Source organism: Pipistrellus hanaki (assembly GCF_964339955.1).
Source record: "Pipistrellus hanaki genome assembly, chromosome: 3".
Taxonomy (NCBI): Eukaryota; Metazoa; Chordata; class Mammalia; order Chiroptera; family Vespertilionidae; genus Pipistrellus; species Pipistrellus hanaki.
The window spans coordinates 11,360,074-11,377,253 of record NC_140505.1 but is presented as its reverse complement, the minus strand read 5'-3'; the positions used below and the strand labels follow the sequence as shown (position 1 = coordinate 11,377,253).

General features: G+C 36.6%; 1 protein-coding gene across 1 annotated transcript in view; it reads left to right on the top strand.

The window, feature by feature from the left end:
* TUSC3 (tumor suppressor candidate 3) overlaps positions 1-17,180 on the top strand; it is a 98,267-nt gene that overhangs the window by 36,140 nt on the left and 44,947 nt on the right. Inside the window, exon 3 of the mRNA XM_084877021.1 lies at positions 11,096-11,213. Coding sequence (XP_084733147.1) covers positions 11,096-11,213 — 118 coding nt within the window. The remainder of the gene's footprint in view (positions 1-11,095; positions 11,214-17,180) is intronic.

The window sequence follows — 17,180 nt, the reverse complement described above, 5'->3', positions numbered from 1 at the left end:
TGAGAGAGAAACATCGATCAGCTGCCTCTGGCACTCTCCCTATTAGGGATGTGCCCGCAACCAAGGTACATACCCTTGACCTAAATAGAACCTGGGACCTTTCAGTCCATAGGCCGACTTCTCTATCCACTGAGCCAAACCGGTTTCGGCTGATGATTGTATTTCTGTCAGGTATAGTCTAGAAATACCTTATCAAAGTATTTATTTCACAGTTACATATACTTGTATATGTTCAGATAACATTAACCATAATATACTGTTAAATGATTTTACTTAACATATTATTATATGTTGTTAAATGAATTTTCAAATATGGACCCTTAATTTTGTTTGTTTATTGATCCTATAGAGAGGATGGGAGGGAGAGAAAAAGAAACATCAATCGGTTGCCTCCCACATGCACCCTCACTGAGGATTGAACCTGAGACCTGGGTATGTTTTTGGTATACGTATGCGAGTACACCGAACCAACCAAGCCACACTGGCCTTAATTTTTTTTTAAATAACAGAGCTCAAAATAACCTTTACTTATTTGTTTGCTTATTATAGACTATATAATAAAAGCCTAAGCGACCGTTTCGGTCGAACAACCAGCACAACCGGTCGTTATGATGTGCACTGACCACCAGGAGGCAGACGGTCAGTGCAGGAGCTGCCCTGTGGTGGTCAGTGCGCTCCCACAGGGGGAGCACTGCTCAGCCAGAAGCCGGGCTCACGGCTGGCGAGTGCAGCAGCGAGGTGGGAGCCTCTCCCGCCTCTGGGGCAGTGCGAAGGAGCAGTGCGCAGGCTGGCAGTAAGGAGCAAGGAGTCCCGAACTGCGAGAGGGATGTCCACCCCTCCGAAATTTGTGCACTAGGCCTCTAGTTTTCTAATGCACTTTCATAATTTAGAATAATTTTAGAATTATGAGAGAAAACATTTGAAGTAATTATAAAAAGTTAAAATAATTTGCAAATCAGTGTGGTGGTAGGTTGTTAAAGAAGAAAAAGCAGGTGAAGCCTTGAAAAGGAATAAAAAGTGTAGAGTCAAATATGATTCCCATACTCAGACATTCTGATTTAATTGCTTTGGGATGGCCCCAAGGCAATGGCGTTTACACAGACATGATCTCTGTAATTCCAGTATGTAACCAGTAAAGAGAAAGGGAAGATAAGAATCAAGTTCATGATTTAGAGTTTTTATTTGTTTTTCTTGAGGAGCAATGGGATTGGGAAGACTGGTTGGATGACCATATAGTATTGAGGATCCCTTTTGAAACCAGAATACCCAACTTCTTAGTGAGGGATCTGTACTGAAACCATTTTCTGCCCCAATACTCAGCAACTTAGGAGCAAGAACATCTTCCTTAGGGTTAGCATATCTGGCTGATGGTGTGAAGGGGGTTAGAGAAGTGCTTTGAGAGTGCTAGTGATACAGTATTACTATTTGAAATGTGTGGTTACGGGTTCAAAGTTGGGTGGGGGAATCAAAGGAAGCCAGGGATCAGCTGAAAAATTAGGTGTGAAATAAGTTCTATTTTAATGAGAGTGAAAAACAGATTTTTTGTAAAAATAGGATGGAGTTGAAAATTAAGAAGTCATATAGGGTTTACTTAATAATTTATAAGTAATTTACTGAATTATAATATAGGTGATTGTTGATGTTGTAGAGAAACTTACAGGGCTGTGGTAATGTCTAGATTAAATCATGTGTACTGAAATTGTTCAGGGTGATAATGGAGTTGGAAAGGAAGAAAATTAAGTGAGCTGATAGAGAGATGCCTTGGAGTTTGTTAGATGAGGATGATACATTTATATTATAGACTAATAGAAATGTCAAAGGAAGATTTGTTAAATTGTGGATGAGCATTGTTCTGAGATTTACTGTTATGGAACCAAGAGAGTACTGTGACCCATAGGATAGTTGGCAGAGTAGATCAAAGAGATCTCAACTAAGAAAAGGTAAAGTGTTGAGAAAAATTATTCAATTGTATTCTAAATTTTGCCTCAAAGGGAGTTGTAGAGTCATTGAAAAAGACACCCTATTATAAGTAGTCATCTTTTTTTTTTTAATTTTATGTTTTTTAGCATGAATTCTAGGTTTTTCAGTGTCAATGAAATTTTGGTTCATTTTTTTTTTAAATAAAACTATTTTTATAATTCTATAGAATATTTATAAAAATTTGTAGTTATAATTTTAAAATCTTTTTGTTTTCATTTGTGAGACTTCCTGCTTTTTCTTTAAGATATTTTCTTCTACAGTTCACCCACACTTAGATTCTCCAGTTGCTTTAGGCTGGTGAATGAGCTGTTGGCTTCCTTGTGAGCCCTCTGAGCAAATCATGCTGCTCTTCCTTCACACAGTCAGTTCATTCACAAATTTCAGAATTCAATTCTCACCTTATTCAGTGCTAACATCGAACTCCTGGGCCAAATAAAGTTGTTAATTAAGACAACTCAATACAGTTCTCACCTCACTCCCATAAGCGTTAACTCCAACTTCCTTTATCAAATTGTACTAAAGGGAATATTACCCATAATTGCTAAATCTTAGATGTACTCTACCACAAAGTTACTCATCTCTTCCAGAAGTCACAAAACATTCTGAGAACAAAATGTCCTCTTCTAAGGTTATTACTGTGGATCAATAAGTATAAGAAGAAAACGTCCAGGTGAAGGAAAATAAGAAAGTACACGTAGAGTCATGCAAGATGCATGTATAACCAAAGTTTTGATGTCTTGGTGAATTGAATAAATTGTTACATTAACATATCAAATGTTAAGTAGCTAACATCCATCTCATCTGATAAAATAAAATTATTGTTTACTATGTGTAAACTATTAGAGTTCTATGTTGCCATATATATTAATATGTGATATATATGACTATACGTATATACTAATGGCCTGATGCATGGATCTGTGCACATTGAAAGGAAATTAATTAGAAGAAATATTTTAATATTGCTATTCGCCCTTTCTGTATAATAGAAGCATCAACCAAATTCACGACCTACATGATAGAACACACATGCATTTGGCGCCGATGAGAGCTTTATATGCATCTTGCATGTGTGAGTCAGTGTTTATTTTTAAATTGCCAGTGCGTGTCATATGTACCTGCAGTTCTGTTTTACATGCGTATGTACAGTCCATCACTTAGCCTTTTAAATATATATATATATAGACTAGAGGCCCAATGCATGAAATTCATGCAGGAGGGTTCCTCAGCCCAGCCTGCACCCTTTCACAGTCCGGGAGCCCTCGGGATGTCCCACTGCCAGCTTAGGCCTGCTCCCTGTGGGCATCCTGCTGCCGTGGAGGCATGAGCCTGGCTTCTGGCTGAGCACACTGACCACCAGGTGGCAGCTCCTGCATTGAGTGTCTGCCCCCTGATGGTCAGAGCACATCATAGCAACCAGTCTTTCCGACATTTAGTCAATTTACATATTAGCCTTTTATTATATAGGATATATATATATATATATATATATATATATATATATATTTTTTTTTTTTTTTTCCCTTACTACTATAAGGGTTAGGTCTGAAAAAAATCATTTTATAGATGAGAACCTCAAAGCTGAGAGAGATGATTTACCCAGTCACACAGCTAATACCTGTCAGGGTTGGGATTTGTGGCTCTGGAGCTAATAGAGTTTAACGCTTTTTTAAAGTGTACACATTCATCATTGCCTTTATCCTGTGAACTGTAATTTGCATTTTGCTTTTGTGTTTCCAATTAAGATTATTAATTTTTAAGGCAGGAATCCATCGCCAGCATTTATTAAACTCATTAGATCATGAAAAGCTTTTATTGAGGCTAACATCTCATAACAGGAACTGGCACGTTGGAGATAGCTGGCCAAAACCACGCAGAAAGAGCTATCAGCCTTTTGTTTCATTAAAGCGAGGTCATGTCTCTTATGAGATTACATTTTAAAGTGAGCACAGAAGGTGAAAATTGTGTATAGATAAAATTACCCTTGTACATCACTTAATGCTCTTGTAAGTGCTTGGTAAATGGTTTTGGAACTATAGCCCTTATCATTTCCTCTGTTCCTTAGATAATATTTCTCTATGGCTTTAATTATTGTCACCCTAATATGCCTGGCTACAGCAACAAAAGGTTTCACTTCTTTGTGAAAGACTGGCACACCCTCATGGCATTCACACATGCTCTGCCTGGTTTGGCTAATACACGAGAACTGTTTCAAGCTTGAATGAATGAATCCAGGACCACTTTAAAGGAGTTTCTAGGGTTATTGCTGAGCTCCATCTAGTTTATTATTTTTTAAGTTAAGGCATATGATATAGCTTAACCACATTAAATTTCTTCCTTGGTGTTCCTTGCTGAGAATGGGTAATCTCAACTCTTTTCAGCAACCTTTAGTTGTCCGTTCTGTTTTGTATATTATTTGTATATTAAGTCCAGCATTAGTCCCCTATCTTCATTTCAAACTATAGAAAATTGTAACAGTAGTACATTGATACAGTCCACCTTTTACCAAGATTTATGGATTATTTACATTTTGACACATTTGATTTTGCTCTTCTAAGTATACATTAAACATGACTCACATATCAGCAGAAGTACATATAATTGTGGAACATCATGAAATATAACTGCTACATACTGAAGTACGCATCTTTTAAGAAAAGGGAATTCTTACCTTACCATTATTATTTTTAAGTGAATTGATTGATTTCAATAAAGTATTGCTGTACTGTTCATATTTAAATTTTATATTTGTCTCCAAATGTTTTTTACAGCCTATTCCTCTTATTTGGGATGTTGTCAAAGTTCATAAATTGCACTTGATTGTTAGACTGCTTTAGTTTCTTTTCACTTTTAAATTTCTGGTTTTAAAAAGAATCCAGGCCAGTTGCCTTGTGTGGTGTCCCATGCTCTGGATCTCTGTTGTTTGTTTCCTTGTGGTTAAATGCAGTTATTACTGTTTGCAGGTAGTTCTATTGCAGTTTTTGTGTACTTAGTGCATCATCTCAGGAGGCACATAATGTTAAGTTCTTCAAATGCCAGTGATGAAGTCTATCGCCTCATTAGGGTGATGATCTCCACATTTTGTATTGTTTAAACATGTCCTTTTTCCTATGTAATAAGTACTGGAGGGAGGTGGTGTGGGGAGAAGATACTTTGAGATCTTGTAATTATCCTGTTTCTCAGTAACATTTCACCCAGTGATTGTAGCATTCATTGATAATCTTTGCCTAAATTTGTTAGTAGTGATTGTGAAGTGATTTTTTTTAAAATTCTGTTGGTCCTTCTATATTAATTCCCTGAGCTGCTCAAAAGAGGAAAGAGAGGTGTAGGTAAAGCTCTCCTTTATAGCAATAATATCTCAAAGGTTATTATTATAGTCACTATTTCATTACTATAGTTATTTTTCTTCATTATGCAAGTTACCCAAAATTTGACCTGCATGATGTTTCTCTATTAGTCTTTGCTTTCTGGCTTAACCAGACATTCTAAGCCTACTTTGTTTATCTGCAACAGTGACATCTTAGTTGGGAATGGTGTTGACCGTTGACCGTAGTAGATGCCAGTAGTAGCCCTGAGAGGAAGTCGTAGGGTAATATAGTCAGTTTGCTAGAAATGGATAGGGACAATCCCTGACTAATATGGTCTCCTCCACAAAGTAAACAGGCCAAGTTATGGTAAGATTCCTAAGTCCAATTTGTATTGCATCTTCTGCTTGAAATTGTATCAGTTCCAGGTGGGTGCCTTGCAGTAGTAATTATAATAGTGGAGTCAGGTTGCAATGATGGTGATCTGTGTCTATAACTCTATTTCTATTCTGCTTGTTCATTGTTTGTAGATATGTATTGATAGATAGGTATACACTAGAGGCCCAATGCATGAAATTCGTGCATGGGGGGAAGGGGAGTCCCTCAGCCCTGCCTGCACCCTCTTCAATCCGGGATCCCTAATGCAATCTGGAACCACTGTCTCCTAACCACTCACCTGCCTGCCTGATGTCCCTAACTGCTCCCCTGCCAACCTGATCCCCTTAAGTGCTCTCTCCTCCTGGCCTAGTTGCCCTAACTGCCTAACTGATCCTTGCTGCTGGCCTGATCCTTCTGCACTATCTGCACTCCCTTCCTGGCTTGATTGCCCTATCTGCTCTCCCCTCCTGGTCTGATTGCCCCGACTGCCTATCTGCTCTCCCTTCCTCTCTGTGCCCTTCAGATCCCTGGCACAGGTGTGCTGAGAGCTCTCTGCCATGGCCCAGCCCCCATCCTGATTGGTCGTTATGTGATAGTGTCCTGGACAATTTGCATATTCCTCTAGTATAGTATAGATTCACATGTTTATACTATTGTTTATAGTTTTGATCTTCTTAAATAAGACCATTTTACATTTCATATAATACTGATTTGGTTGTGATGAACTCTTAGCTTTTTTTTTTTTTTTTTGTCTGGAAATCTGGAAAGTTCTTTGTCTTTCGATTCTGAATTTGCAGGGTAGAGTAATCTTGGTTGTAGGTCCTTTCTATTCATCAGTTTGAACATGTTAGAGTTGTTTCCTATGGAAATGTGACTACTTAGGTCGGATAAAGGAAAATATAAATGTATAGGAAATAGAGAGCATAATGAGTACAACCAACCTCTTGAATTTATCTTACCAAGTAGTGAATTAAGCAGAGTCTATGAGAATATGGTAGGGAACTGTTGAATTCTCAGCTCTTCAGAGGCATTGGGTCTATTTACTAGTAATAAATTCCACTGTATTCAGTAGGGTCCTGGGCATGTGTAGCACAGCCAGAGAGAAACCACTCTGTTAAAATCTTTCTGTAGGTGCTGCTTGCCAGCCAGTTTGTTTTTTTCTTCAGGACCATAATTAATAGGTTGTTCTGCTCACACTAGATCTCTTTATATTGATCACTGTCTATAAAAATTGACTAATGTGGGGTTTCATGAAGACATACTTTAGAATCACCAAGCAATATGTATTTATATACATTTATACTTCATTATGAAATATGAGTATAAAAAGGTTATCTTGGGATTTTGATATAAATCTGTTATTTTATAGGGCATTATAGCTAAAAATTAATGTCATGGGGATTATATTAAATATATACAGCTACAGATGAGTTAATTCTTTTTACAATAGTTTTACATAACCTTTAAAAATGATTATAATATAAAAAGTTATAGCATTTGGATTAAATGATTTTTTTCCCTTCTTTCCATAATAAAAATGGAGATTTTTCTAGAACAGATTGATCAGAACTATGCCCTGCAGACATTGCTTAAACCTTCCCTAATGTTTCGGTGCAACTTGACTGCCCTCTTCAGGTTAGAACAATTTACTGAAGTAATAAAATTAAGCCTAATAATCCTGTGAACTCCCGAAACAGAAAATATTTGTTTTAATTAACAGTGTTGGAAATAATACTTACTTGACTGAAACATTGGGAGCATTTGTGGTTTTCAGATTTCAATTTAGATGGCAGTGAAGGTTGAAGTGTGCTAATAAGCACTAGTGATGCCTTACTTTGTTTGTTATAATGTCCAAACTGACACCAACATGTACAAGAATCCAGTGAATCTCTTATTTGTCATTAGTTAGGATTCTTCTGTCCCTACTAATCAGTAGGACGTTGGACTGAGGGGATAAGGGTAATAGAGTTAAATTTAGAAAACAGAGTTTATGTTATTGGGGCACATTCTTTCTACTCAGTCTTTTATACTCTGAATAGATTTCATCTACATGAAATTCATATTTCTCAGGTTCATCGAATTATTTTTAATAACAAATCTGTTCAGTGACCCTACTGCTAGTGAATTATACCCAACAGAAGAAATCTCCCATTTTCCTTGTCAATATTTAGTTTTTTTCTAAGTATTTTGTGTTGAAAAATTAATTTGCTTGGCTCCCCTAAATTCTCTGTTCAAGGTAGATTTATTCCTAAGTAGAGAAACTTGTGTAGAAAATTTTGCTGGTTACTTTGGTGCTCCAGTTTCTAAAGGAGAATATGTAAGAAATAGGTCATATCTTCATTTGTAGACTATTTAAATAGCTTCATATGTTTTCCCGATTAAACCATTATAATAACCTAGAGGGCCCAGTGCATGAGTTCGTGCACAGGTGGGTCTGGCCTACCTGTCTGGCCTGGGGAACGGACCTGGGGAGGTTGGAGGGCCAGCCCCGCCCCCTGGTCAAACAACTGGTTGAACTTTTGGTTGAGAGGACAATTTGCATATTAGCCTTTTATTATATAGGATTCTGAGTGGTTTCTAAACGTTTATTTTCTCTTCCTCTAATATATTGCAAACACTGTTGCCAGACACAGGTTTTTTAATTAGCATTTTGCATAATTCCCTTCAAAACATTCCTTATTGTTCAGTTTACAGAATAAATCAAAATCCTATTTATCTCTCCACCAGAAGAGAGCTTCCAGTCTTTTATTTTCTAACAGTGAACACACAATACATATTTCAGACGCCGTAGTTTTTGTTTACACTGATTCTGTTACCTTAATGTTCTTTCTTATAATTTTAGTTCCTCCATTCTTTTCTGGGAGTTTTACATTTTATATTCACCTTGTCCAACTGCTCAAGTCCACTGTGTTCTCGGCCTCCTCTGAATTTCACATAGCACCTATGGTTTGCAACCTTTTAAAATACATATATATCTTACTTATGTATTAATATGTGTCTATTCCTTTCTATAACAAGCTTCTTACAGGTGGGGACCTGAGATATACTTCATTATTACAGCATATATTAAAATGCTGAATAAATAGCATTGATAATTAAGATCTAGATTCTGTATTTGCATTTGAAATTGACATTAAGAACATGATTGATAATTTAGTCATTACAACCTTTTAACTCATGACCACTGTTCTTGACAAAGAGCATTTATTTATTATGGTACATAGATTTAAAGTGTTTATTTTTTTCTCCCTAAGACCACCAATAAAGCAAATTAGTCTTACAAGAGACATTATCTTGGGACTTAAATCTGACTAAGTGGACTTTCAGACTCTCCAGAGTTCAGAGTCTCTAGTGATTCATTAGCTTTAGGGTATAAATGATATATTGTCTATTTAGGAAAGTATATTTATTCACCATCATCAACTTTATTAATGCCTTTTCTCTATTGGGTTCCATCCATTGAGCAATCAATGTGTAAATATAATATGCCTAATGTGATACAGATATGTACTTAAAATAAGTAGCACTGCAGTGTAACAATTTCCATTTCAGATAGTTACCTGAACAAGTATGATAGGGGTAGAGAGGGAATGACTTCTGAAGGAGAGGCAGCTTTTGAAAGAAGTGAGAGCATTCCAAACAAAGGATTTAATGCTTAAGAGTGAGCATGGGATGTCATAAAACAGAGGCCCTTTGAGTGTGGTCTGTTCATAGAGACATAGATAGTAGACATGAGTTGTGTCCAGAGTTTGGAGGATCTTGTCTTCTACTCTGCCTTTTGTCTTTATGATGCCGGCTTTGGGACATTTTTCAGGATTTTGGAACGATAGATTGATCATTGAGAAGTCAAGCTGAAAAAGTGAATGATACAGAGTTTGAAAGCAAAATGAATTCATTTTCTTTGACTCATCAATATTCCTTATCACATTTTATTATTTTCCTCAGAGTACTTGGGATTATCTGAAATTTTGTGTTTCCTTGTGTGAGGCCTCTCTTTCTCACTGGCATTTTTCCCCCCTGAGATCAGGGAGCTTGTACACACTATTCACTCCTGCATCAGCTGACATGTTGTTGGCATACCTGTGTATTATGGAGTGAATTAACGAGTGTATGAATGTATGCTTAGTAGATAGAGTCTAGTAGGTCTGTGTTAGGCTCGAACATTATGAGGAAAAGAAATTGAACAGTATCTCTGTTTTATCTAATTCCATTAGATACTATACACAGATGTTGAATACTAAAATTTGATTCTCCCTGCATTTTTCAGAACAAAGCATTTTCATTTTTTAGACTATCATAAAAAATGCCAGTTTTTGCTGATTTGTTATTTCCCTAAGTTGCATTTTAAAAGCAAAATTATTTTGGTGCAAAATTATATATAATATATATATATATATATATATATATATATATATATATATATATATAACTTTAATTCATTCTTCTAATGTTTTTTTAAGGTAGTACTGGCCTCTTAAAGGTTTATTAGTGTGCAAAGAGGCTCAGACCTACTCCATTGTCAGGGTCAAGTCACTGAAGGCTTTTTATTATTGTGGAAGTATACTCATTTCTTTACTTACATTTTTAGGAGCGGGACTCCCTAAAACTGAAAAATCAGCTACTACTATATCAAAGAACAACTCTTTTTATTAACATTTTAGCAATCACTTTTTTTTATTCAGTTACTATGCTTACATCCTCCAACAGTATCATTTCAGTTTCCATCCCTCCACCTAAATATAGTGCTTTATTATCTGGAAAATCAACAAAATGTCCAATAGAAATTAATTGAAAATAGAAATAATATGCTCTTAGAGGAGTCTTGTTTATATCATTGGCTTCTTTGTGCCCTTTTAATTTATTTATTACCTTTAGGTTTGAATGTAAATGCATTTTTAGATAAATGGGCTATAAAAAGTTGTAATATAATTGTTTACAACTTTAAAATGTTCTCATGTTTATTATTTTTCTGTTAAAGTGAGTTGCAAATATTCTTAAAAATAGCTTTATGCCTTTTACTAAAAGTTATCAGAAAATTTAAATATATATGCCACAAAATAATGTAAGAGTTGTTAAACTTGATTTTGAAAGTTCCAAGATGGGCTTTTGGCTACATGGTTTCAATTACAATAATTACACTCTGCCTTTCTATATATAGCACAAAAGCAGCCAGAAAAAATATGTCTATGACTCATGTGGCTCTGTAGCAATAAACCTTTATTAATGAACAATAAAATTTGAATTTTATGTAATTTTCACATCATGGAATATTTCACCTTTTTTCTATGACCAATTAAAAATATAAAATATATTCTTAGCTTGCTTTTCATATAAAAACTGGCCACTTCTTTCCCTAGAATTGCCTGTTTTATTAACAGCTTTGTTGGTGCTTAAATACTGATGTTTCTACTCTGCTCCATTGTTCTTATCAGGCAAGCTAATGAAGAATATCAAATCCTGGCTAACTCCTGGCGCTATTCATCTGCTTTCTGTAACAAACTCTTCTTCAGTATGGTGGACTATGATGAGGGGACAGATGTTTTTCAACAGGTAAAAGATATATTTTCTTTTGCTAATATGTTTAATAGAGTTGGTTATGGCTGATATGTTTTGTTTGCCTGGTACACATACTATTTATTAAGTTAAAAAATATAGTAGCAGTTATAATAAATTGCTTGTTGGGATTAAAGTACAGCTAATGTTATTTTTATCATTGAATAGTGTTTGCCATTAGCAAGTACAGTAAACACATTTTAATTTTTGGATTGTGGAGCAAATGTGTTTTGTCATCATGCAATGGCAGTTTACATGCAATAACTTTATTTTGATATTTAATTAAATGTGGTTTAAGGTAGTATTGTGCATAAATGTATGACATTTTATTTAAAATTTAGTGTTTTAATCTTCCCATATGGCAGATATAATTTTATATACAAAATAATTTTTGCAAAGTCTAGTCTATTTTCTGTTGTAGACTGAATAGTGTCCCTCCCAAATTCATATGTTGAAGCCCTAACCCCAATATGACATTTTTTGGAAACAGGGACCTTAAGGAGGTAATTAACATAAAATAAGGTCATAAGGATGGGATCCTAATCCAGTAGGTCCTCATTTACTAACCCTAATTACCTCTTTAAACTGGTGTCTGCAGAGGACAGAACTTCCTAGCTCTGCTTGTGAGGAAGAGACAGGAGCAGTATATGTGCACAGACATAAAGCCATGTGAGGACACAAAGAAGGTGACCATCTTCCAACCAGGAAGACAGTCTGACTAGCAGCAAATCTTCCTGGAGCCTTGGTCTTAGACTCTCAGCCTCCAGAACTGCGAGGACATAAGCTGCTGTCACTTAAGCGGCCCATCTCTGGTTCTGTTACAGCAGCTGAGCAGACTAATAGGTTGTCATCTAGTCCTCTCCATAGAGCAAGGCTCAGAATTGTGGTATAAGTATGCTAGTTGTCATCAATTTGTGTCATTGTCATTGCTAACAGCAAGGAGTTATGTTCCAAGGACTCTCTTCAGTGCTTCATGTGTATTCTTTCCCTTAGCTTCCCAATGACCCACTGAGAAAGGTGTTGTTAAGGCTATTTCGCAGATCAGGAAATTAAGGTATGGCAAGGTGAAGTCCTTGTGGGAGGTTATAAAGCTAGCGTAATATGGGGCTAGAATTTAAGTTCAGCACCCTGGTTCCCAGATTTCTAGCTCGTACCCTGCAGTTATTAATGTTTATCTGCTTATCAGGTACCTTTCAAATATAAAACTTATTGCAGTGCCAGGCATTGATTAGTTGGCGTATCTTGGTCTATTTTATTTTTCTCACAAGACATTTTGGCATAATGCTTTGCCAGGTTATGGAGAAACATTTAGTTTTGTCAGGAGTCTAGTTCATTAACTGGAAAGGGTCATTAATGAGGTTTTTTTTTTTTTTTCTTCTTCTCCCAGATTGATTATTTATTCATCTTTGCCAGTTTCTAGTTGAATAAGATAAATATTGGGTCGGCAACTAAGTAATTGCGGGTTTCACACATATATGGCTTCAGTTGAATTTTTAGGTTTGCAGACATAGTACAAATGTAAAACACATTTTGTATTTGATAGTTGGCTATTCAGCTGTTAATCAGTAAAAAAAGTTTTTTGATCTGTTTTGTAGTTTTTGTTTGGCGTTCGTTGAAAAATGGAAAATCAAAAGGAACATTTTCGTCATATTTTGCTTTTTTATTTCCGCAAAGGGAAAAACGCATCGCAAGCTCATAAAAAGTTATGTGCTATTTATGGTGACGAAGCCTTAAAAGAACGGCAGTGTCAAAATTGGTTTGCCAAATTTCGTTCTGGTGATTTTTCACTCAAAGATGAAAGACGCTCTGGTCGTCCAGTTGAAGTTGATGACGCCCTAATCAAAGCAATAATCAATTCGGACTGTCACAGTACAACACGTGAGATTGCAGAGAAACTTCATGTATCACATACATGCATTGAAAATCACTTAAAACAACTTGGCTATGTTCAAAAACTCGATACATGGGTTCCTCACGAACTGAAAGAATCACAGTTAACACAACGCATTAGCAGCTGCGATTTGCTAAAGAAACGTAATGAAAATGATCCATTTTTAAAACGACTGATAACTGGCAATGAAAAATGGGTTGTTTACAACAATATCAAGCGGAAAAGATCGTGGAGCAGGCCAGGTGAACCAACTCAAACAACATCAAAAGCTGATATTCATCAAAAGAAGGTTTTGTTATCAGTTTGGTGGGATTACAAAGGAATTGTCTACTTTGAACTCTTACCACCCAACCGAACGATCAATTCTGATGTCTACATTGAACAACTAACGAAATTAAACAATGCAGTTGAAGAAAAGCGGCCCGAATTGACAAATCGAAAAGGTGTTGTATTCCATCATGACAATGCAAGGCCACACACATCTTTGGTCACTCGGCAAAAATTAATGGAGCTTGGTTGGGATGTTTTGCCACATCCACTATATAGTCCTGACCTTGCACCATCTGATTACTTTTTGTTTCGATCTTTACAAAACTCCTTGAATGGTAAAAATTTCAATAATGATGATGATGTCAAATCGTACCTGATTCAGTTTTTTGCTAATAAAAACCAGAAGTTTTTTGAACGTGGGATTATGATGCTGCCTGAAAGATGGCAAAAGGTCATTGATCAAAATGGGCAATACATTACAGAATAAAGTTATTTAGTTCCATGAAAAAATTGTCTTTTTCTTTAAAAAATCCGCAATTACTTAGCTGCCGACCCAATAATAAGATAAATTCCCTCTCTTGCCTTTGGTACCCTTCACCTTTGGTCTTTTAGTATCTCCATACATTTATTTTGCATTTTGGGGATATTGATTTTTGTTCATATATTCAATCAAATATTGATCAATTAACTTCCTTATAAAGGAAAATTATAATACTATAAAAGCCACATATTCCTTCCAGTAATTTATAGGTCTCTATAGAATCTCATAATTGTTCTTAGAGGTTGTCAGATGGATGTGCTCTTCATTGTACACGTGACTCCTCTCTACCATATATGAGCAATAGTCATCCAGGCCCAATCCGAATGCTAGAGCAAAAGCTTCAAGCTCAAATGTCTGTCCTGGACAGGCTGTAAACTACCGTAAGCAGAGAGTAGGTTGGATTGGTGTTATTTTGTTACGGTATCTTTGTTTATGCACATTCGTAGCCTATTTAACACATTAGTTCTTCACTTGCATGAGAAAATATGCTCTCTCCTATATTTATTGCAACAAAGTCTTTCTTGGTCTTTTAAAAAATAGATCTTTAATGGAGCCTTATATTTCGCTGTTCTCCTAACTACTTTAAGAAATAAAATCAGCTGCACACCATGCAGCTGATCCTTGGGCTCCCTGCTGAGGAAACAGGATGGTGTGGGTGGGGGCTGCAGCGGATGGAGGAGAACAGCCCTGCTCTGGGACTGAAGAATGCAGGCCCCATCTAGATGTGGTTTTCAAGAAGAGATCCAAATGCAATTTCTCCATCTTTAAAATATTGGCAGCTAATTCAGATGAAACAAAACTATGAGCCTATTTTGTGCTGGCAGTGACAGTATATAACCAGATGGCTGTATGGTTAGAGATAATCATTGAAATATTTTATGTTATATGCTTTAAACTTTAAGTTTGGCATAGATATAAGAGCTGAAATCAAGACCGTTTTAAATTGAAAAAGTTCCTCAGGCTAATTTTTATTCAGCAGAATTATGAATATAGATCCACTTTGTCTTTTCTAAAACCTAGCCGCTGGCTTAGCAATGAGTTTTCATGTTTAAATGCAGAAATGTATAAAAGCTATAGCAGTTAATGATTTTTATGGGTAATTTTAATCCACACAAAAACAGAATTATATATTTTGTTTGACATGAGAACCACTTAAAAGATTTTTAATGCTTAAGTTTTTTTTCTCATCGATTATTGAATCACATTTTGTTGAACTACTCTCTCTAAACTGATGCTTTAAAGCACTGTCAGCAATTTTGTGTTGTTGGAATACAATATTGATAAGTGCAGAAATGTGGCGATTCTTGGCGCGCCGGGGACTTGCTGGGCAAGTGCCTTCAATTACATGTGATTCCTGGGCAGTGGCTGAGGCTAAGTGCCTGACAACAGGCCAAGGAGTTCATGAACGTGGTGTGTTAGGAGGACTAGAAATCAGGCCTGCATTGTACCCTGCTTTATTGCAGCCTTGAGGAATTTGTACATTTAATTAAGATGAAAACTTGGAATTATATGATTTTTTTTAGCTCTAAAATTCTAGGATGTTAAGCCTCTGTTTGGATTTTGTGATTGCTCCACTGCAGGGACTTTCTTCCTTGAAATCTTCTATTTCCACGTTGGCTGTAGCTATCCCTTGAGCATCCGTCTGTCAGGGAAACACACATGAACACAGTCAGGAGTGGGAGAAAACGGAAAGGAACCTGTGACTGTTTTGTTCCACTTAACAAGCATTAATTAAATGTCCACAACATGCACCCCACTGCTGGGTCTTTACCTCGATGTGAGCCGTGCTCTTATGGGAAATGCTGATCTGTAGTTCAAGTCATGGCCGAAAATCTCTTGGCTTTTAATTTGTGACATTTTTTGTAACTCCTGAGCAGCAAGAATTTAATCTGTATATATATTTTGCAGTTTTCTCCTCAAAGCAAATTCATCTAATATTTGTTTTCAGATATTTTATTATTAAAAGCACCATTTATACTATACTAATATTTTACTCAGTAGACTTTTCAAATAGAAATTGCCTTTAGAAAATAATGAGATATAACCACTTTTAAGACAGTTGAGTTAACAGAGAAATTAAACAGAAAAAGACTATCATTGTGTATTTCTACTTTAGTCTGGTAAAATCAGATTGTTTAGAGCACATGTGTCAAACACAAGGCCCGCGGGCCAAATCCAGCCCGCCAGGCCTTGCAATGTGGCCCGCACTGCGCTGTCATCACTGCACTCCGCTGTCAGTTTATGACATTGTCAGTTTATGACTGTTCAGTAAACCATTCGGCCCGCGATTTAGGCTGGATTTTAGATTTTGGCCCCTTCTCTGATTGAGTTCGACACCCCTAGTTTAGAGCAAAAATGTTGGCTTCTGTAACGGTCATCAGCATTTTTAAAGTTTAATAGAGAGGTCAATCTACTTTGTCTTAAATTAATTCCATAATCTCTATATGTAGAAGCCTAAGCCACCCTCCGACCAGTATCTAAAATGGGCAATGGCCACCAGGGGCAGGAGCTGCTGAGCTGTGGGTACTTGGCAGCTGTGGTTCTCGGGTGAAGCCCGATTCCAGAGTGCATCACCTTAGAACTGCCCTCTCGCAATCCGGGACCCCTGGGATATGTCCAAGAGCTGGTTTTGGCCCGATCCCCACAGGACAGGCTGTACACTAGGCCTAGAGCAGGGGTCGGCAATCTGCGGCTCCGGAGCCGCATGCGGCTCTTTTGAACCTTTCTGCGGCCCCCAGCAGGTCCGACACTAGCAGGGCAGATAGCAGGGGGGGGGGGGGGGGGGCGCGGGGAGCTGTATCACTTATGTCGCAATGGTTTTGCGGCTCCGAGGTTTTTTTTTTCCTTTGAAAACAGGTCCAAGTGGCTCTTTATGTCTTAAAGGTTGCCGACCCCTGGAAATTTACATTGTTCATCAGATGCCAGTACTTTTTCTCTATATCTCAAGATATAGAATAGTCCATGCACTGACAAATTGCAATATTTCTGTTTTGCACTTTGAATCACTTCAGATTTTACTCTAATTATGGAATTTAAAGTAGGAAAAGAATGAAATAGCTGATAAAATATGAATGATGCCTGTTGAATGTGGAGGTTCAGCCTAATTTTTAAGTTATTTTTACTTAGGAGTGCCATAAGGTGAATAAAACAGTAATTAGTTCTGGAAAGCCACTGGGTTTTTGAATAAATGCTATCTTTCCAAAATTCATGGAGCAAAATACATGAGCTCTTAAATGAACTCTATATAAAGATGTTATATTTA